This window comes from Bos javanicus, chromosome 6 (genome assembly GCF_032452875.1).
Source record: "Bos javanicus breed banteng chromosome 6, ARS-OSU_banteng_1.0, whole genome shotgun sequence".
Lineage (NCBI taxonomy): Eukaryota > Metazoa > Chordata > Mammalia > Artiodactyla > Bovidae > Bos > Bos javanicus.
In genome coordinates, this window is record NC_083873.1 from 29,577,201 (window position 1) to 29,600,907 (window position 23,707).

General features: G+C 40.1%; 1 protein-coding gene across 2 annotated transcripts in view; it reads left to right on the forward strand.

Moving 5' to 3' along the window:
* The window catches only part of UNC5C (unc-5 netrin receptor C), a 426,113-nt gene that overhangs the window by 337,127 nt on the left and 65,279 nt on the right, over window positions 1–23,707 (forward strand). For both annotated transcript variants that reach the window (XM_061419608.1, XM_061419609.1), the window contains exons 5-7: window positions 11,472–11,652; window positions 15,366–15,533; window positions 18,312–18,476. In XM_061419608.1, the coding sequence (XP_061275592.1) occupies window positions 11,472–11,652; window positions 15,366–15,533; window positions 18,312–18,476 (514 nt within the window). The remainder of the gene's footprint in view (window positions 1–11,471; window positions 11,653–15,365; window positions 15,534–18,311; window positions 18,477–23,707) is intronic.

The window sequence follows — 23,707 nt, forward strand, 5'->3', positions numbered from 1 at the left end:
CTGAAGAGGCTTTACAAATAGCTCAGGAAAGAAGTGAAAAGCAAGGGAGAAAGGGAAAGATATACCTAACTGAAAGCAGAGTTCCAGAGACTAGCAAGGAGAAATAAGAAGGCCTTCTTAAGTGAACAATGCAAAGAAGTGGAGGAAGAGAATAGAATAGGCAAGACTAGAGATCTCTTCAAGAAAATCAGAGTTATCAAGGGAACATTGATATCCAAATCACTGGATGGTGACTACAGCCATGAAATTAAAAGATACTTGCACCGTGGAAGGAAAGCTATGACAAACCTAGGAAGCGTATTAAAAAGAGACATCATTTTGCCAACCAAGGTCCCTATCTATGTACTGATGTGAGAGTCGGTTCATTAAGAAGGCTGAGTACCGAAGAACTGATGCTTTTGAATTGTGCTGGAGAAGACTCTCGAGTCCTTTGGACAGCAAGAAGATCAAGGCAGTCAATCCGAAAGGAAATCAACCCTGAATATGCACTGCAAGGACTGATGCTGAAGCTCTGATACTTTGGCTACTAGATGCGAAGAGCAGACTCGCTGGAAAAGACCCTGATGCTAGGAAATATTGAAGGCAAAACGAAAAGGGGTGGCAAAGGAATAGATGGTTATATAACATCACCAACTCGATGGACATGGATTTGAGCAAACTCTGGTTGATAGCGGAGGACAGAGGAGCCAGGTGTGCTACAGTACATGGGGTCACAAAGAGTCAGTCATGGCTTAGCCACTGAAGAAGAAAAACAACAACACTGGAGATTGTTTTCTTGATCTCCAGCAGAACTTAGCTTGAAGGAATGTTTAAAATTACTCTCTGTATGTATATATACAAATATATGTATATTCATTGGTAATTTTGATAGCTAAAGTACCAACTCTATCAGTTCAGTCGTTCAGTTGTGTCCGACTCTTTGTGACCCTATGGACTGCAGCACGCCAGACCTCCCTATCCATTACCAACTCCCAGAGTTGACCCAAACTCATGTCCATTGAGTTGGTGACACCATCTAACCATCTCATCCTCTGTCGTCCCCTTCTCCTCCCACCTTCAATCTTTCCCAGCATCAGGGTCTTTTGCCATGAGTCAGTTATTCGCATCAGGTGGCCAAAGTATTGGAGTTTCAGCTTCAACATCTGTCCCACCAATGAACACCCAGGACTGATCTCCTTTAGGATGGACTGGTTAGATCTCCTTGCAGTCCAAGGGACTCTCAAGAGTCTTCTCCAACACCATAGTTCAAAAGCATCAATTCTTTGGCACTTAGCTTTCTCTTTAGTCCAACTCTCACATCCATACAGGACCACTGGAAAAAACATAGCCTTAACTAGACAGACCTTTGTTGGCAAAGTAACGTCTGGTTTTTAATATGCTGTCTAGGTTGGTCATAACTTTCCTTCCAAGGAGTAAGTGTCTTCTAGTTTCATGGCTGCAGTCACCATCTGCAATGATTTTGGAGCCCCCCAAAATAAAGTCTGCCACTGTTTCCACTGTTTCTCCATCTATTTGCCATGAAGTGATGGGACTGGATGTCATGATCTTAGTTTTCTGAATGTTGAGCTTTAAGCCAACTTTTTCACTCTCTTCTTTCACTTTCAACAAGAGGCTGTTTAGTTCTTCACTTTTTGCCATAAGGGTGATATCATCTGCATATCTGAGGTTATTGATATTTCTCCCGGCAATCTTGATTCCAGCTTGTGCTTCATCCAGTCCAGCAATTTTCATGATGCACACTGCATGTAAGTTAAATAAGCAGGGGGACAATATACAGTCTTGACATACTCCTTTTCCTATTTGGAACCAGTCTGTTGTTCCATGTCCAGTTGTAACTGTTGCTTCCTGATCTGCATACAGATTTCTCAAGAGGCAGATCAGATGGTTTGGTATTCCCATCTCTTTCAGAATTTTCCACAGTTTGTTGTGATCCACACAGTCAAAGGCTTTGGCATAATCAATAAAGCAGAAACGGATGTTTTTCTGGAACTCTCTTGCATTTTAGATGATCCAAGGATGTTGGCAATTTGATCTCTGGTTCCTCTACCTTTTCTAAAACCAGCTTGAACATGTGGAAGTTCATAGTCCATGTATTGTTGAAGCCTGGTTTGGAGAATTTTGAGCATTACTTTACTAGCATGTGAGAGGAGTGCAATTGTGCAGTAGTTTGAACATTCTTTGGTATTGCTTTTCTTTGGGATTGGAATGAAAACTGACCTTTTCCAGTCCTGTGGCCATGGCTGAGTTTTCCAGATTTGCTGGCATATTGAGTGCAGCACTTTCACAGCATCATCTTTCAGGATTTGAAATAGCTCAACTGGAATTCCATCACCTCCACTAACTTTGTTCGTAGTGATGCTTTCTAAAGCCCACTTGACTTCACACTCCAGGATGTCTGGCTCTAGGTGAGTGATCACACCATTGTGATCATCTGGGTCATGCATATCTTTTTTTGTACAGTTCTTCTGTGTATTCTTGCCACCTCTTCTTAATATCTTCTTATGTTAGGTCCCTGTAATTTCTGTCCTTTATTGAGCCCATCTTTGCATGAAATGTTCTCTTTGTATCTCTGATCTTCTTGAAGAGATCTCTAGTCTTTCCCATTCTGTTGTTTTCCTCTATGTCTTTGCATTGATTGCTGAGGAAGGCTCTCATCTCTCCTTACTATTCTTTGGAACTCTGTATTCAAATGGGTATACCTCCTTTTCTCCTTTGTTTTTTGCTTCTCTTCCTTTCACAGCTATTTGTAAGGCCTCCTCAGACAGCCATTTTCCTTTTTTCCATTTCTTTTTCTTGGGGATGGTCTTAATCCCTGTCTCCTATACAGTGTCACAAACCTCTGTCCATAGTTCATCAGGCACTCTGTCTATTAGATCTAATCCCTTAAATCTATTTCTCACTTACACTGTATAAACATAAGGGACTTGATTTAGGTCATACCTGATTGGTCTAGTAGTTTTCCTACTTTCTTCAATTTCAGTCTGAACTTGGCAAGACAGAGTTCATGATCTGAGCCACGGTCAGCTCCCAGTCTTGTTTTTGCTGACTGTATAGAGCTTCTCCATCTTTGACTGCAAAGAATATAATCAATCTGATTTTGGTGTTGACCATCTGGTGATGCCACGTGTAGGGTCTTCTTTTGTGTTGTTGGAAGAGGGTGTTTGCTATGACCAGTGTGTTCTCTTGGCAAAACTCTATAAGCTTTTGCCCTGCTTCATTCTCTACTTCAAGGCCAAATGTGCCTGTTACAGGTGTTTCTTGACTTCCTATTTTGAATTACAGTCCCCTATAATGAAAAGGATATCTTTTGGGAGGTGTTAGTTCTAAAAGATCTTGTAAGTCTTCATAGAACCATTCACTTCAACTTCTTCAGCATTACTGGTTAAGGCATAGGTTTGAATTATGGTAATATTGAATGGTTTGTCTTGGAAACAAACAGATCATTGTGTCTTTTTGAGATTGCATCCAAGTACTGCATTTTGGACTCTTTTGTTGACTTTGATGGCTACTGCATTTCTAAGAAATTTTTTACCCACAGTAGTAGGTATAATGGTCATCTGAGTTAAATTCACCCATTCCAGTCCATCTTAGTTCACTGATTCCTAGAATGTTGATGTTCACTCTTGCCATCTCCTGTTTGACAACTTCCAATTTGCCTTGATTCATGGACATAACATTCCATGTTCCTATGCAATATTGCTCTTTACAGCATCAGACCTTGCTTCCATCACCAGTCACATCAACAACTGGGTGTTGTTTTTGCTTTGGCTCCATCTCTTCATTCTTTCTGGAGTTATTTCTCCATTGATCTCCAGTAGCATAGTGGGCACCTACTGACCTGGGGAGTTCATCTTTAAGTGTCTTATCTTTTTGCCTTTTCATACTGTTCATGGGTTTCTTAAGGCAAGAATACTGAAGTGGTTTGCCATTCCCTTCTCCAGTGGACTACATTTTGTCAGAACTCTCCACCATTACCTGTCTGTCTTGGGTCGCCCTACATGACATGGCTCATAGTTTCATTGAGTTAGACAAGGCTGTGGTCCATGTGATAGAGATCTAAAGATGTGTATAACAGAGTTGACACTACTTCATGTCTTCTTTGCTCATGCATTTAAGAAATACTAATTAAGCACCTACTGTATGCTAGTTCTGGGCCATGGGAATATAGCAGTGACCAAAAAACTAAACCCAAGTCTGTTAAGTTTACATTCTGGTAGAGGAGACAAGTAATAAGTAAAATACAGATTTTATGAGATGAAGAAAATAAGAGTGTGAGAGTGGGGGCATAGGCAGAGGGAGATGTTGCAGTTTTAAAGGTTGATTATGAAGTGGATCATTGAGCAGGTGACCTCTGAGGAAAGCCCTGAAGGAGAAAAGAGAGCAAACTTACTGGGGAAAGATTTTTCCAAGCAGGAATAATCAAATTCAACATCCCCAAGACAGGAGGGTCCTGATGTACATAAGAACCAGCGTCTAAAGAGGTGACAGAATGGAGAGAGGAAACTAGGTGATCTCAGAGAGTCTGGGGTCCTAGTATTGCAGGAGATCCTGTGGGTTCCTATAAGGACTTTGGTGTTGACACTGAGCAATATGGGGAGCCATTGGAAGGTTGGACATGAGGTATAGCATAATCTGACTTAGGGTTTAAAGACCTCTCTAACTGTGTTGAGGATAGATGTTAGGGCCAAGGGAAAAAGCAAAGATAAGACAGGAAGTTGTTGCACTCAATCCAGGAGACAAATGATGGTGACCTGCATGGAGAAGTGAGTGGTGCTGAAGGGATGGGAAGTGGTCAAATTCCAAATGCTTCTTTGGTGTGGCATAGGCAAAGGGAGAGGAAGAGAAGAGTCAAGTTCAAGTCTGAGGTTTTTGAGTTACTGGAAGGATGAGGTTGGCCTTAACTGTGACAGATAAGGTGGTGGGAGGAGCAGGTTTGGAGGGCAGTTGGGAAGGTTGTTATTAGACAACTGAGTGGGCTTGTAAGAAGACAGTTGGATGTATGAGTTTGGAGTTCAGGGACGAGGTCAACCTGGAGATAAATTTAGGAGTCTTCTGCGTGAGAATGGATGAGCTCACTGAGAAAGTGAATGTGGATGGAAAATAGAAAAAGGAAGAGGTCCATGGACAGAGCTACCCAGGGAGAGCAGACCTAAGCTCAGAGAAGCTGTGGACGGTGGGAAGAGATGGTACAAAAAGTAAGAAAGTGCCCTGTCTGGAGAAAGTAAGCACGGAGGAGAGAGAAACCCATGGGGTCAAATGCTGCTGCTGAGTCGAGTTAGTCAAGTACTAAAACCTCAGCAGTCCATCTAGCAAAGTGAAAGGAGTTGGTGCCTTTGAAAAGAGCACTTCTAACAGTGGAGGCGAGTGTGAATTAGAGTAGATCCTGTAGGAATGAAGAGGACACAGACTGGAGAAATGTGCAAACAGGGACTGCAAGGTGTTTCTTAAGATGAGCAGAGAAATGTGGGGGTAACTGAAGGCAGAAATGAGTAGCGATGGATTTTCTTGTAAGTTGTGAAAAATAATCACACGTCTGAATGCTGGTGGAAATGACTCTGTGTAGAGGGAAAATTAATGATGTAAGAGAGAAGAATTGCTGGGGCGTGGTCTTGAATAGGAGAATGGCAGTAGGATGCAAAGGACAATGAGAGGTGAGGAGGAGTAACAAGGGAGGAAGGTGGCTGCAGAGCAGAGGTGATAGGTGGGTAATGGAGCTTTGGGAGATCTTGGTCATTGATCAGCTGAAACTGAGGATAGAAGGGCAGGTGTTGTCTAAGCAGCGGAGAAGGCAATGGCACCCCACTCCAGTACTCCTGCCTGGAAAAGCCTATGGACAGAGGAGCCTGGAAGGCTGCAGTCCATAGGGTCGCTGAGGGTTGGACACGACTGAGCGACTTCACTTTCACTTTTCACTTTCATGCATTGGAGAAGGAAATGGCAACCCACTCCAGTGTTCTTGCCTGGAGAATCCCAGGGACGGGGAGCCTGGTGGACTGCCGTCTATGGGGTCACACAGAGTCGGACACGACTGAAGTGACTTAGCAGCAGTATCTAAGCAGAGAGGAGAAGGTGTGAAACAGGTGTCTAGGAGTGTGGGACAGTGAACAGAGGATGAAAATATAGTACAATATTTGGGGCAGAATTTAGGGCCCACTTGAGTTCTGCCATCACGAACTTATGATTAGGCCACCCAGCATGGCTTTGCACAGCCACATTCCGCTGTGAGGAGAAGAAGGTGGAGCAGGCAGTGCAGATCCAGGAGGCTGCTCACTGGACCCCCAGGCCCGGTGGTGCGTTGGGAAATCAAACATTCCCTATATAAGAAGACTCTAGAAGAAACAGCAGCATCATAAGGAGCTAGGATTTAGAGAAAGTTTAAGAAAGCAATCTGAAAGAGGTTGAAATTTTGGAGGACAATGATGCTATGTTCCAAGGAAGTGAGGAAGGATTGGGAGAGTTTTGGAGGATGGGTGATTGGGACGTGCTGAGCAAGACGGAGATTCTGTTGCAGGAGGTGAGTGATGGCCTGCACCAGACCCGAGCTTCTTGTGGAGATGAGGTCTCAGAACAAGGCGTTGTGAAAGGCTGGGAGTCCTGGGGCATAGGGGACTGGGAGGGGGACATTTTATCAAAAACCAGAGTCCTTGGCTCTTTTCTTCATTCCCTCACTATTTTCTAGCTGTAGATCTCATTGTTTCTTCAGACATAGGCATACAGACTATCCCAGTGTGGAGAACAGATTGAGGCAGAGCTTCCCTGGTTAAAGCTGAAGGGGAGGAAGGCAGTATCCCTCCGAGGGCCCAGGAGTGCTGCCACGTTTCTAGAGCTCCTCAGAGAACCTCATATCTCATGTAGTCATTGCTCCTGCTGAAGAGAGACACTGAGGAAAATGCACAGCCATGCATAAGAGGGTAGAGATTACATACCCAATAATCACATAAGTCTTTTTAAATCCTTTGTCAACAGTGCTGATTGCTTTTTTTATTCCATGTAATAAACTTTTCAAATAAACAAGTGGTTTGCAATATCCCTTGGGATCTCTTCATGTCGTTTATGATCCGGATAGCATTGCTGTTTTTACCTATTATGCACATAGAAAAAACCCATAGTTTTGCACAATCTTGACTTAATCGATTGGGTTTCTTCAGAAGCAGAGCATGAAGCAGAGGTCTGAATGCAAAGGGTTGGTTATGGGAATGCTCCCAGGAGAGCCTAGTCAAAAGACAAAAGGAGAGACCCAAAAAATGTAAATTTAGGAGATGTGTTAAGGAGGTAGCTTCAGTGTGCAACCCTACAAGGGAGCTCTCAAGAGTGACAACTCAGATTCCAATCTGATTAGACAGAAGGCATATTTCCACACCTGTGAGACCATACCAAAGGAGGAGGTCTCAGGGGAAGCTGTGAGCCCTTAGGTACTTCCAGGCAAAACATCCAGGAGTCAGAGGGCTATTCTTCAGAGAAAAGTAGCAGGCACAGTTCAAGAAAATTGGAGATACCAAGGGAACATTTCATGCAAAGATGGGCTCAATAAAGGACAGAAATGATATGGACCTAACAGAAGCAGAAGATATCAAGAAGAGGTGGCAAGAATACAAGGAAGAACTATACAAAAAAGATCTTCATGACCCAGATGATCACAAGGGTGTGATCACTCACCTAAGCCAGACATCCTGGAATGTGAAGTCAAGTGGGCCTTAGGAAGCATCACTACAAACAAAGCTAGTGAAAGTGATGGAATCCCAGTTGAGCTATTTCAAATCCTAAAAGGTGATGCTGTGAAAGTGCTGCACTCAATATGCCAGCAAATTTGGAAAACTCAGCACTAGCCACAGGACTGGAAAAGGTCAGTTTTCATTACAATCCCAAAGAAAGGCAATGCCAAAGAATGCTCCAACTATCGCACAATTGGGCTCCTCTTACATGCTGCTGCTGCTGCTGCTGCTGCTAAGTCTCTTCAGTCGTGTCCGACTCTGTGCGACCCCATAGATGGCAGTCACCAGGCTCCCCCGTCCCTGGGATTCTCCAAGCAAGAACATTGGAGTGGGTTGCCATTTCCTTTCCCAATCTCTCATATGCTAGTAATGCTCAAAATTCTCCAAGCCAGGCTTCAACAATACATGGACTGTGAACTTCCAGATGATCAAGCTGGTTTTAGAAAAGGTAGAGGAACCAAAGATCAAATTGCCAACATCCACTGGACCATCTAAAAAGCAAGAGAGTTCCAGAAAAACACCTATTTCTGCTTTATTGATTATGCCAAATCCTTTGACTGTGTGGATCACAACAAACTGTGGAATATTCTGAAAGAGATGGGAATACCAGACCATCTGACCTGCCTCTTGAGAAATCTGTATGCAGAATAGGAAGCAACAGTTAGAACTGGACACGGAACAATGAACTGGTTCCAAATAGGAAACGGAGTATGTCAAGACTGTATATTATCCCCCTACTTATTTAACTTACATGCAGAGTGCATCATAAAAAATGCTGGACTGGATGAAGCACAAGCTGGGATCAAGATTGCCAGGAGAAATATTAATAACCTTAGATATGCAGATGATATCACCCTATGGCAGAAAGTGAAGAAGAACTACATAGCCTCTTGTTGAAAGTGAAAGAGGAGAGTGAAAAAGTTGGCTTAAAGCTCAACATTCAGAAAACGAAGTTCATGGCATCCGGTCCCATCACTTCATGGGAAATAGATGGGGAAACAGTGAAAACAGTGGCAGACTTTATTTTTGGGGGCTCCAAAACCACTGCAGATGGTGACTGCAGCCATGAAATTAAAAGACACTTACTCCTTGGCAGGAAAGTTGTCTAACCAACCTGCTGCTGCTGCTGCTAAGTCGCTTCAGTCGTGTCCAACTCTGTACGACCATAGACAGCAGCCCACCAGGCTCCTCTGTCCATGGGATTTTCTAGGCAAGAGTACTGGAGTGGGGTGCCATTGCCTTCTCCAATGTAGGAAAGTGAAAAGTGAAAGTGAAGCCACTCGGTCCTGTCCGACTCTTCTCGACCCCATGGACTGCAGCCCACCAGGCTCCTCTGTCCATGGGATTTTCCAGGCAAGAGTACTGGAGTGGGGTGCCATTGCCTTCTCCACTAACCAACCTAGACAGCATATTAAAAAGCAGAGCCATTACTCTGCCAACAAAGGTCTGTCTAGTCGAGGCTGTGGTTTTTCCAGTGGTCATGTATGGATGTGAGAGTTGAACTATAAAGAAAGCTGAGCACTGAAGAATTGATGCTTTTGAAATGTGGTGTTGGAGAAGACTCTTGAGAGTCCCTTGGACTGCAAGGAGATCCAACCAGTCCATCCTAAAGGAGATCAGTCCTGGGTATTCATTGGAGGGACTGATATTGAAGCTCATACTCCAATACTTTGGCTACCTGATATGAAGAGCTGACTCATTGGAAAAGACCCCGATACTGGGAAAGATTGAAGGCAGGAGAAGAAGGAGACAACAGAGGATGAGATGGTTGGATGGCATCACCAACTCAATGGACATGAGTTTGGGTAAACTCTGGGAGTTGGTGACGGACAGGGAGGCCTGGTGTGCTGTAGTCCACAGGGTTGCAGAGTCGGACACAACTGAGCCACTGAACTGAACTGAATTGATGCGTCTTTGAAAGACATACACACACAGAGACACACACAACCCCCAGGAAGCCCAACAGTACCTAGATTTCTAAGTGGAAAACTTTCTTTCGAATGGCAAAGATAACCTGCATAGAGATTCAGAAGATATTAATGTCAGCTTTCAATTATCGGTATGCAGTTTTTTTTTTAATATTTTGAATCTTGCTATCTTTTCTAGCAAGATTGTATTACCACACGTGATTGTGTGTGTGTGGTAAGTCACTTCAGTCATGTCTGACTCTGCAATCCTATGGACTGTAGCCAGGTTCCTCCATGGAATTCTCCGGGCAAGAATGCTGGAGTGGATTGCTATTTCTTCCTCCAGGGGATCTTTCCAACCCGGGGATTGAATCTTTGTCTCTTAAGTCTCCTGCATTGGCATGCAAATTCTTTACTACTAGCACCACCTGAAAAGCCCAGATTACAAAACACTTGGGGCCAAATTTTGAGAAAATCCAGGTTAAGCCAGTGTGTCTCTTACCAGCTATATCTAAGCACAGGATTGAATGTGCTGTCTTAAATAAGACAAAATGCATGTTTAAAACTCCACTATTTTAGATGGACTTCAGTCTTCTTTCACTTTCATTGGTTTAAATATCCTTAAATGTAACTGTTGTTTCAAAACTTATTACAAATAGTCATTCTTATCTACATCCTCATGTGTTTACTTCAAGGTGATTTCTGTTTTTCCCTTTAAATTGTGGCCTCTCTTCTAAGGATTAGAGAAGCATTATTTTAGAGTCCCAGTGTTAAACCTAATTTGTGTAACATCCAGCCCACTGACAGATTTAGAGATTAATTTCCAGACCTCTTGTAGTGCTGGGGGAAGCTCCTTAAGATTTTGAAAATGGCAACATTGTTGACTCCCTGCGAGTAAAGGTTACTTGTATCTATATCCACACTAATGCACAGGAAAGTTTAAGTGTGGTAAATATCAGTATGTTTTGCTTTATTGATAAACCTTTGAGGAAGAAAAGCAATTTATGGGACAAAAACAGTTTATCCTTCTTAAGGATGTATTTTACAGAATTTGCTTCCCTCCTTTCATTCTGTAAGGATAACATTGCTGTTGCTAAACTGAGATTTACATAGGAAAAATAGTTGAGTAGTTTTGAATAGTCACGTCTTAGGTTCTCCAGAAGCAAACCATGAGAGCCAAAGATTGATGCTAGTTAAAGACAAAAGGAAAGATTTGACTATGACTTATATGCTCTTTAGATCATATTGAGAGTTGGTAGAAAACCTTTTTGTTCCCTTCTAAGTATTTTGGCTTAGATACATCTCTAAATATGTGTTTGCTACATTTTAAAGTAAGTGCATTTTCAGGGAAATTTAATCCATATGTTTCAACAAGACATAAATCATCCAAATGTTGTTTTATTTGAGCTGCATGATGTCTAGGACGCCTTTTGAGCTTTTTTGATAGTCCTTATATTCTTTTCTGAAAAGCAGCAGGTAAGTTGCCAAGAGTAAACAAATCAAATAGCAAAAGGTTTGAGTTCAGTTTGAAATGCTTCGCCCATTATTTTTGATTGGGTTCTGAACTTGGCAGTGCACATCACCTATTCCTGCCTGCAGGGCAAAGTGAAAACAATTTGAACCCTGTATTTCCCAATTGGGTCATTGACATTTGAGACTAATGTAGTACAGACAGAATCAGTATGTTTGGCAGGTGAGTGATACTTAACATGACCTCAGAAAGTTACTTCCTCAAGTTTGCAGATTTCATAGCATGGAACAGTGCTGTTCACGTTGCAGAACAAAAGTCAGGCCTGGCAGCCATCGAGGGATTCATACCAGGGATTTATCTGTTTCTCTTGTGCATTTTTAGGTGGAATGGTTGAAAAATGAAGACATCATCGATCCTGTTGAAGATCGGAATTTTTATATTACTATTGATCACAACCTCATCATCAAGCAGGCCCGCCTCTCAGATACTGCCAACTATACTTGTGTTGCCAAAAACATTGTCGCCAAGAGGAAAAGCACAACCGCAACTGTCATAGTCTATGGTGAGTGAACTTTGAGTGCCTCAATCTGGTTCAGGTCAAACTGCAGTCTCTCATTTTAGTGTTAGAATATCAAGTGAAGAGGGCCCTTCTCAGTCCCCATTGCAGCTCTCTTCCTGCTTCCCATATGGACAGTGAGGTTTCACTGCTTTTCTGATACTCATAGGAAACCTGGACTTGGAACTTCTAGCCCTTTGTCAGTTTATAGGACAGTAAAGGAAATCCACTGAGGGATCTAACACTGTAACAAGCATAAATGTCCTGAATTTCAAACTGAGCTCAAGAATCCAGGAGGGTTCCCTGCTTCCCGAAGCCCTGCCCCACCCTTCTCAGCCTGGACTACCAAGACCTAGAGGGAGTTCTGACATGAAGATACTTAAAGCAACCTTCTGCTCTTCTGTGGGCCTCAGGAGAGCGATTGCAAGACCTCAGGTAAACTGGAGCTGACATGTTCTCCAAACACATCGGAGCAGCTTTAACTGCCTGGAACTTGCTTTACACTCTATCAAGGACATCCAACGTGAAGACAAGGCCTGCCATTGTCATACAGCCCTAGTCCTAACCCTGTAGCAAACTGCAACATGATGACTTCTTCAGAGTGCTTCTCTTCCATTCTCTGGCCCTTTCCAATCCATCTCATCCCTAAGCTTAGCATTTCTCCAGAAGGACTAAATGATTCTGCACCCACTTTTGCCACTGCATGTGATGTTTTTATCTCCCTGTTTTAGCACTCAGAAGTTTTCTCATTTCACGAGTAGTTCCATCTGCCCAGTGAGGCTTTTAAGCTCCTTGGTGGACAAAGAGACAACTCTGTACATTTATGCTTCTTACAGTGTTAGATACACAGTAAATCTTTATATTCTTGGTGAGTTATTGTCTGAGAGGAAACTGAACAACCCTGAGAAATATTTTGAGGTTCTACCACCACCAGAACGATAATGGCCACCACTTAGAAGGTAAGGGGGCTGTTCATGGCTCCTTTGGTGTTAAATGACACTTCAGGAGATTTGTCACTGCCAAGTACATGGCTCGTGGCACTTCCTGCAGGTCATACGACTTGGCTGGATGCATCCTCAGGCTGCAGGAGGTTACGAAAACAGAAACTACTGTGCCATTCGAAAGGTTGAATGTAGTGATGCTTTAATGCTGTCATTGTCATTACAGGACAGATGCATACTTCTTTTAAAAAAGTCCTCTGAATACTCTGAAGTTCAATTTCCTTAAGTCACAGTGAAATGTTTCCCACTTTTTGTCTTTTTCTAGACTTTCTGAATGACTTAATAAACAGTGCTAGAAATGCAAAAAAATTAGGGTACATCACAGTTTGTAGCAATTGTAAGTGATTAATGAGGGCAGACTCTTAAATAGATGTACTACATAGATGCAGGTCTCTTTTCCTATGTATAGCATGTTCTCATTATCCATAAGCACAGGCCAAACATTGTCTTTAGTAAGGATCAAACACAAGGAGCTAAAGCATTTTGAGTTTAGCAAACAGTGTGGCACTAGGGCTCGGGAGTCTTCTGTTCTAGGCCTAGTTCTGGCAGTAACTAGCCTACAGTCGGACACTTAAGCATTACAATACTCAGAGCACACACCTCCTTCCCCATAAAATAATGGAATAAATCTAGAATCTTCAAGACTGGTCTTCTTCTAAACGTTTATGATTATTAATTTCTCGTTAAAATCCTAGCAGAGCAGCACATGTATACTGTAACCCCAAATATCAGCTTGCCAGTATGTTGGTAAGAAATTTATACTGACAGTTCCACATTTGGAGTTGCGTGAGGGTGAGTGGGTTAAATTACTTTTGGAACACAAAACTCTGTCAAACGTCTGCATGAAAGAACATGTATTCTTATACAACAGAATAAGTTGTCCAAGGCTCATAGGTTGGGCTCACTAGAAGACCACAGAAAAACATATACATTTAACCAATATTTCATTTTTGAGTCTGTTGTTAGTATCATTTTTAGACTGCAAGTATATATTCATTACAGAAAATTTGGGAAACAGAAAAACATCAAAGAAAAAACCTATAATCCTGTCATTTTGTCATCCAGAGATAGCTTTAAAAAAGATGGATATATATACTACTGATATTTTCTTAACATACATAAGATTTTAAAATAAGGGATATAATTTTTTTTTACTTAAAACATAATGTTGAAATATCCATGTATTATTAAATAGACTTCTACAGCATTATTTTTTAAAATGTGTTCTTTCATTTAAGTATAGTTGCATTACACTGCTTTCCCTTTGGCAACCAGCAGTCTATTCTCTGTCCCTTATTCTGTGTCATATTTATTTTAGATTCAACCTATAAGTGATTTCATACAGTATTTGTCTTTTCTTTCTGACTTCACTTCACTTAGTATGATAATCTCTAGCTGCATCCATGTTGCTGCAAATGGCATTGTTTTGTTCTTTTTACCACTTAGCAGTAGTCTACTGCAAATGTATGCCTCATCTTTTTTACCCATTACCTACTGACAGGCGTTTGGGTTGTTTCCATGTCTTGGCTATTGTGATAGTGCTGCTGTGAACATAGGGGTGCACGCAGGCAGCATCATTTTTAATAGCGTCCTGGCAGCCAATCTCATGAACATAGTATATTTACCATTTTCCTATTGTTGAATGTCCAAATTGTTCTCATTTATTTATCTTTATACAAAAAAATAAAGGTAAATCTTCATACAAAAGTTCTTATCTTGATACAGGAAAAAATAATTCTCCACTGAAAAATAGCCTATGTCTCTATATATAACACATTCATGATTATTACCTATTGCGTAAGATCCTAGAGAAGGAGATGATGGGCATGTGATGTCCCTATATAGGTTTCTGTTATCTGAGTAGCACACTTCTTTACCATCAAGAAGTAGATGCATATACTGTTTGTAGCATGTTTTAACCAGCAGAAAATAATTTTTGTTAGAAATTGCTTAATTATAGTAATTTCATGGACTCATATATTGAGATATGAGAATATATCAGTATTTTCTAGAGTGAAATCTCTAGAGGTTAAAAATAAACATAGTGCTAGACGATAAGTTTTATAATCGCATCTATACTGACAGATCCATTGAACATCATAAATAGTCTTTATACACAAAGTATGTGTCAATTGCAGTTACATCAGCTAATTGCTGATCCATTCAAATAAATACTTAGTTGTAAATCCAGCTATCAAGACTTTTTTAAAAAATAGATTCGCTTATTAATGAAAATAAAAATTCTTGAAAGGTTATAAAGTTTATATATGCTAAAGATCAATAATCATCTATTATTAAGGAAAGGCTAAATGATTTTATCAGTTACCATGCCTCATAGCCACCTGCAGCCTTGGTACAAGGATATAAGCATATTATTTGAGATAAGTTGTCAAAAGTATCAATAATTTTTGGAGCTTTACTAGGTAGGGGGATGTTTTTTAAAACAACAGTGGCTAAGGAGAGGAGAACACAGTTCTATTTTCTGAGTAAGTAAATAGATATTGATAATTCATTTTATTTATCCCTGTGCTTAGATTTCAGTTTTGTAGTAATAAAATTTTGAATGAAATTACATCCAAGGTCTCTTCCAGCTTTGAGGTTTTTAATTTTTTTATGGTCACTTGGGATACAACATTCTTGTTTATGTTTGATATGTGATTTGTGCATCTCTGTGTGTATGCATGTACACTTAATTCATGTTTTATCATTTACTTCCAGTAAATGGTGGCTGGTCCACTTGGACAGAGTGGTCTGTGTGTAATAGCCGTTGCGGACGGGGGTATCAGAAGCGTACAAGGACCTGTACCAACCCAGCTCCGCTCAATGGTGGTGCCTTCTGTGAAGGGCAGAGTGTACAAAAGATAGCCTGTACCACGTTATGCCCAGGTAAATAAACCAGCATCCTCATTCCAAATGTATCCTCTCATTCTAGAAATATTTTAGGGTATATATACATAGGCTTATTCTAGACCTGAATGTGTGATAGATAGTATGTAAATCCATCATATCATCCAATGCCCACATTACTGGGAAATCACGACTTTTTCCCCAAAAGAGCACTTAACTTTAATAATTACATTAACATGCAAAATAGTATGAAAAACACACAGGAACATAATCCCTCTATATTACTCAACAAAACTGTTGGAGCCAAGTTTGCAGAATCTTATAATTCAAGGCATTTGAGCAGCATTGAAAGCCATACATTTAGGATAACAACCATTGATATTCAGAAAGTCAAGGAAATTAATTGGAACTGAAATTTAGAAACTGTTTGAGGTAAAGTACTCGATATTTGGTATCAGTTTATGGGCAAGGGCAAATAAAACATTTGGAATGAATTAAAAGGAAGTCTAAGCTTTGTGACAGATGAGCTAATAGATTTTGAAAATATGATGCAGTCACCTATTATCTATACATGTTCAGTTCAGTTGCTCAGTCCTGTCCAACTCTTTGTGACCCCATGGACTGCAGCATGCCAGGCTTCCCTGTGCATCACCCAACAGTCTATACATGAATACAGTAACATGTCTATATATGTCAGTCACCTCTTTTTGAGTTATTTGCAATGGTACCTATAACAGGATTGCATCCCTTTGCCTCTGAGCATCTTTCTGTGCTCTCTTATGTTGTCCCAAGCTCTTATCCTTTGGTAAATTGAAGTTAATATCTGCTGAAACCAAAACCTGCTAAAATGTCTAATTATATAATAAATTGAAAAATTAAGCTAAAATTATTGTTAGTATATTCCATTGGGGTAGTTATTGTCACTTTCATTATTTAGATACAAAGACTCCTCACTTGCCTTTATTTTGCCTAACTTTTGTCAGGTTCATTCTTAAGTGGAACCTTTCTCAGAGACAGGTTAGAGAAATGAACTGGAGAGAAAACCATAATCTAAATTTTGTCATTCCTATGCTAATTTTCCAAGTATCAAAACAGTATCCCACACTGAACCCTTATAAGATCTGTTATTTATGGAACACATTTTGACACTTAGCTAGGCTAAGAATTTCAATATTTTTTATCTTGTACTCTTCTATATTCTATCTACATACTGACTCCCACATTTAGAAATACACTAAGCGTTTAGTTGAGCTTGCATGGTGGCTCAGTGGTAAAGAATCCACCTGCCAAGACAGGAGACACCAGTTCAATCCCTGGGTCAGGAAGATCCCTGGGAGTAGGAAACCCACTCTAGTATTCTTCCCTGGAAAATTCCATGGACAGAGGAGCTTTGCAGGCCACAGTCCATGGAGTCGCAAAGAGTCTAATATGACTGAGCACGCATGCATACATACAAGCATTTAGTTAAAATAGAAATGTGTGTTTGTGTGTGTACTTTGGGATGGTCTAGGTCAAAGCAAATGTCTTTTCTCCAGATAGTTGGGGGTTATTTATGTAGCTAACTCTGTACAGTTGAAATATTAATACTTTCATCATTTTTTCATGTGGGCATATTTATATCTCTGTATATTGTGCATAATACATATATTTACACAGTAATTTAAATATGACATCACAGAGATTCTCCAAACTATGCAGACTATTAAAATTGGTCTAATTTCTAGCAAGATGTAGGTATAACATATTATGTACAGTGCATGTTCAATAAATGATGTTTGCCATTGTCTTGCATTTATCCCTGGATAATTATTTATGGATTTCAGGGAAATTTTTTTAAAAATATAATTCTTATTTTGGTATTTTCTTCTTATTTATCTAAGAACCTTTAAAGAATGCATTTTAAAGTATCACCTTAGTGAAATTTACTATTTTCTCAAGTTAGAGTTTAAGTTGTGTGTGTGTTTTTTTTAAATAGAGTTATCTTAGCCCATTATCATTGAAATTTACTAACAAGTCAAGCACCAAAATTAAGAAGAAAGTGAGTCTATTCCAAATGATTGAATCACAGGAAAAAAATTAAGAATGTGCTTAAATATTATTTTTAAAATAAAAATAGAAATGTGTACATCATCAAATAAAATAATGGAATGAAATAATCAAATAATAAATGGAAAACAGTCTTTTCAAGACGGCATTGCAGAAGATCTTAGCAGAATTAAGCAGCATGGATAAAAACTTAAAAAGAGTGTATAAGATGTAGATGATAGAGCGGTAAAGAGAGAGAGAGATAGATAAATGGGAATGTAGATGAATATATGGATGGGATGGAGGTGGATGGGTGGATAGATGAATGGAAGGATTTTTTTCCCCACCCTCCTGACCTCTTCTCCTTAACCCCACAGAGGTTTACTGGCACTAATCACATGCACTATTCATGGGAATATTGGATCCATAAGAAGGTCCCCTAATTTTCAATCCAAAACCTAAAATAGAAAAAGGGACACTGCTAGGATTTACCTTTATATAACTCCTGGTGACAACTTTGATTTCTGTGTGTCCCATTAAACTTCCCGTGCGTGGTCAGTGAAGAAATAGTCACAGACCTCTTGTAAGGAAAGTTTGCAGAATCCACAGAAAGTATGGAGAGCATGTGCTACTTCTAGCAGTTAAAATGAATGCAGCACTCCTTGGTGGGGCATTTTCTTCAGTGTTTGGTGTTTTGTTTCTACTTGAGCCCTGCCCCCTCTCTGCCTTCAGGAAGCTCCTTCTCTCTTTGACCTGTTGCTGTTTTTTGTTTTTGTTTTTTTTGTGTGTCAGTGGATGGCAGGTGGACCTCGTGGAGCAAGTGGTCTACCTGCGGGACGGAGTGCACTCACTGGCGCAGGAGGGAGTGCACGGCACCAGCCCCCAAGAATGGAGGCAAGGACTGCGATGGCCTTGTCCTGCAGTCCAAGAACTGCACGGATGGGCTGTGCATGCAGAGTAAGTCTGTTTGAGACACAGGGGAGGTGTGTCTTAACCGTTGGATTTCTTTGAAGGAAAAAAAAAAAAATCCCATGAATAACAACAAAAATGCACTACTAGGGCTCTCAAAATTGAAAAAAAAAAAAAAAGGATCTCCCAGAAACCAGAATGAATAATAACTGTGTCCAGTTAACAAATGACACACACAGTATTGCTTTCCCATGAGCAAAAAGTGATTTAGTCATTTCCCTAGAGGGTCTGTCATTCTTTTCAGGGCAGGGAATTGCTGCTCAAAAGGGCACCCTAAACTCAGAGAGTCACACAGCTTCCAAAAAGTAAGCTATTTACTTCTAATTCATGGCTGTTACTGAACCAATGTCCATGAAGTTTAGAATACATGTATAAGGACAAGAAACATTTCTCCTGGTAGATTTACCAGTTTTCAAGTGTTAAGTGGGAATATCTTCACAAGCCCTTGAAATTGCTGGGTTTGTATTAAAATTATTATGTTTATCTAAAGGGAATCATGTTTATAAAACGTAAATTTTAAAATGGATGTAGAAGATTGGCTCAGGAATATAATAGATGCTATAAGCTATGTATTCCACATTTTTTATGGCTTTGTTACTTAGATTTTCTTAATGAGATGGTGGTTTGATTTCCATACTTAAAATACTTTCCATACTTACTAAGGAGCCCTTAAATATATGAAATTAACCATCTTTTTTATGGGCATGAATTAAGGTACTAAAAATTGTTCTGAAATCACACCTGTACAGTTGAATAAATCAAACAATGTGCTGTCTTTGGATCTTGGGTAATGGTGGCCAAATGTTGACATTTCTTATAACACAGTACAAATTGCTTGTGGAATACAAGCAAGCAAATGTATTTGTGTGGAAGTATTTGTATTTTTCATTTAAGAATAAGATATTTTCAGCACATTTATGAAATTCTGTTTATCTTACAGGGACCTTTAAAAAGCAACTTTACTTAAAATACAGATAGATAGGTAATAGCCTTGCAGACACAGAATATAAACCTAATGGGCCTCTTATTTTTCTGTCCATGGTACGTGGTATCCTTTGAGAACAGGCTGCAGCTGAGTGTGAAGCATATTTTCTGGTTGTAATTTGAGAATGGCTACTGTGCCTCTCACTATTTGTACCAGAAACACAGAAGAAGAAGAATACAGCTATTTTACTAACTGTTTATCCAGAGATACAGAATTTGTTCCTCTAGGTGTTAGTTTGAGTTGAAGATTAAAATGAAAACATACCACACAAGTTGTTTTTAACATTTTTATAATTTAGTAGTATTCTTTTAGTGTAGAATGAATTAATTCATGTGATTGAAAAGTAACAATATTTGAAGTTTCTCTCTTGCTCACTCCCTTTCTCCCTTTCTCAGTATTATCCTTCAGCTTTGGGTGATTTAATGCCTTCTGCTTCCATTGTGCATATTTTCAAAGTCCCAAAGTGACTGATTTAACAAGGAGTATAATGCTACAAGATGGAACATTGGTCCTTTTATTAGTTACACACAATGACACATTCTAAATTATGACATATATCAAATACAAGCATGAAATACTCTTTTTGAAAAAATGTTATTCATTTCTTTTAGCTATGCTGATGCTGTGTGGGCTACTCTGTAGTTGTGTGCACAGCTTCTCATTGTGGTGACTTCTCCTGTTATGGAGCACAGGCTATATGGCTTCATGGTTGTGGCACATGGGATCAGTAGTTGCAGCTCCCAGGCTCTAGAGCACAGGCTCAGTAGTCGTGGCGCACGGGCTTAGCTGCCCTGTGCGATCTTCCAGGATCAGGGAGGGAACCCATGTCTCCTGCATCGACAGGCAGATTCTTTACCACTGAGCCACCAGAGAAGCCCACAAGTATGAAATGTTCAAGTTAAGAATTTCATGAAATAGCATCCCTTTGAAAGTGAAAGTGTTAGTCATTCAGTTGTGTCCGTCTCTTTGCGACCCCATGGACTGTCACCTGCCAGTTTCCTCTGTCCCTAGAATTCTCCAGGCAAGAATACTGGAGTGGTCAGACATTCCCTTCTTCAGGGGATCTTCCTGACCCAGGCATCAAACTCAGGTCTCCCGCATTGCAGGCAGATTCTTTACCGTCTGAGCCATCAGGGAAGCCCAGCATCCCCTTAGCACCTAGCTTATTTCTTACAGAATTAATACAGTTTGTTCTAATGATTGGCTATGATGGATGGCATGAGGTGTGTGTATGTGTAAATAAGGAAGGTGAATGAAGCTACAAAAGTGGTTATTTGTTGTTTATTTCTTGGTCAAGTCTCCTAGCAGACTGGAGCATTTGGGTGTTTGAATTAAAATCAGTCAGTTAAAAAGCTGCTTCCTTTTATAAATCTGATTTGCTATAGTAACAGTCCCTACTAAGTCAATAAGCTCTTTCCTCCTCCCTCTTGTATCTACTGTAGTACAAAAGATAATTGTAGTTTGTGCTGTTATCGATTTCCTCAGGGTAAAAACCTCAGATACAGTTGTGCTGTATAATTATAGTATTTTATAGTGAAAGTTATAGTTTCTATTTATAGTAAGCTGGGTGTTTCTGGCATAGCAATGCTGACAAAGTCGTGCAAAAAAAATGTCCTCATTTTGGAAAACAAATGGCTTCTAATAGTGAAAGTACCAAGCTTGTAAGAGGGACAAGTTCTGAATTAAGAAAAAGAATGGGGGGAAAAAAGATAGCTATAAAGCTGCAGTTAATAATTAGAAAATATCATTTAATGTTTGTTTACATTGAGACTTAGTGTCTTCAATGCATTGATAAATAGCTGTTTATAAGTATTGCAGTATTATCTCAAAGCTAGCCTGCTTACCATTGAATTAGGGAGGCAGTGCAACCTCTGAATGTACTAAAAATTGTCTACAAGTGATTTGGATATAAATGTAGATACACTGCTAGAAAGGAAGAATTCAGAGTTCCTGATGGATGTCAGTAGAATTAAGAGTTACAAAGATAATGTAGTGTAGTGTATTTTAAAAGCCAGATTGGTACTTAAGAGCAATACAGTGTGAAATATATAGAAAATATTACTGTCAATGTTTATTCATTAATTTGTTCAAAATAATCATATTTGGACACATTTCTTCCTTAGCCATTCCCCTCATTATAAGCACCTTTAACTGAAAACATCTAGAAATATTGGATAAAATGTTTAAACTTAAAAGACATATAAACACATTTGGAGTGTGTGTAAGAGAGAGAGGATATTAAGTTCAAAAGAAAGAGAAATCCTCAAGTAACAGAAATGAACTCAGATCTAAATAAGTATCTGTATAAGTGGACACCAGAATAGCCAAGAGGGGCATTAGGCATGGATGTAGGTCCTGGGGATTGAGAGTTAGGTTTTTGGTTCTGAGGCTGAGTAGAAAGCAAGAAACCTGAACAAAGCTGGGTCTCATAACTGGCTTCCCCCACCATGAAAAATAACTCTAAATTTTTACCCATCAGCCCAGGAAAGCTACAGGAAAATTGATGGTACAGAAAAGACTAAGTCTTCATTTAAATAAAACCGCAGTCCTTTACTTAGTTCTGGATGTGAAGTCTAGGATACCATGCAGGGAGGAAAATGCAAAGTATGTGTAATTTATATAAGTAGTAAAACTTCTGGAGTACCAGCAGAAGTGAACAGTAAGCCATTTTCAGGAGTTTTTTCCACAACCTAAGAGCATTGGTCTATAATAAAGATAACTTACTCCTGAAAATTAATTTATGATACAAGTTTTATATCACCCAAGGGAATAAATAGTTTGCTGCAAGGGAAAGTTGGCAACAATAAATAGGTGTGCCAGTACTTTAATAAACGGAGTCCTAGAACAATCTGAATGAGGCTGTAAAATAAATAACAATAAAAAGGTAAACTTTTTAAAAGGAATATAAACACAAGTGAAAGAATAGAATATTGTAAAAATGACAGAGATTTAGGAGAAAATCGAATGGAATGTGATCCATTGAGAGGTTAAAACTCAATGGAAGACTAAAAATCAGATCAGGTCAGAGACAGCTTTTGATAAAATTAAAGGGAAAATTAGTAAACTGGAATGTAGATCTCATGACACTTTTCAAAAGACATGGAGAAAGGATAAAGTGAGTGATTATATAAAAGGTAGGTTAAAACACAGACTTCCCAGATGTAAAGAATTCAGCTGCCAATGCAGGAGACACAAGAGCCTTAGGTTCAATCGCTGGGTCAGGAAGATAACCTGGAGGAGGAAATGGCAACCCACACCAGTACTCTTGCCTGGAAAAATCCATGGACAGAGGAGCCTGTTCATAGGATTGCAAAGAATCAGACACACCTGGGCACATGTGTGCGCACACACTCACACACACACACCTTAAAACACATGGAATATAGAATGAGGAAGTCCCACCGTTACTACTCAAAAGCCATCCAGACATAGTGGTCGATACTGAAGTATAACATAGGAAAGAAAGTGAAAGGCTCCAGTCATGTCCGGCTCTTTGTGATCCCATAGACTTAACAGTGCATGGAATTCTCCAGGCCAAAATACTGGAGTGGGTAGCCTCTCCCTTCTCCAGGGGATCTTCCCAACCCAGGGATCAAACCCAGGCCTCCCACATTGCAGGCGGATTCTTTACCAGCTGAGCCAAGTATATATTATACATGAGGTATATCCTCTTTAGGGCTTCCCCAGTGGCACTAGTGATAAAGAACCTGCCGGCCAAAGAGACAAAGTTTCCATCCCTGGGTCAGGAAGATCCTCTGGATGAGGGCATGGCAACCCGTTCCAGTTTTCTTGCCTGAGGAATCCCATGGACAGAGGAGCCTGGTGGGCTACAGTTCAATAGGGTTGCAAAGAGTGGGACACGTCTGACGCAACTTAGCACACACACACATATCCTCATTGGTCTGAAAAAAGTAGTTCTTACACTGGAGACACTACTTCCAAATTAAGAACTTATAGGAACTGATGTTATTTTACTGCTGCTGCTGCTAAGTCACTTCAGTCGTGTCCAACTCTGTGCGACCCCACAGACGGCTCCCCCATCCCTGGGATTCTCCAGGCAAGAACTCTGGAGTGGGTTGCCATTTCCTTCTCCAATGCATGAAAGTGAAAAGTGAAAGTGAAGTTGCTCAGTCGTGTCCAGAGATCAAATTGACAACATCAGGTGGATCATGGAAAATGCAAGAGAGTTCCAGAAAAACATCTATTTCTGCTTTATTGACTATGCTAAAGCCTT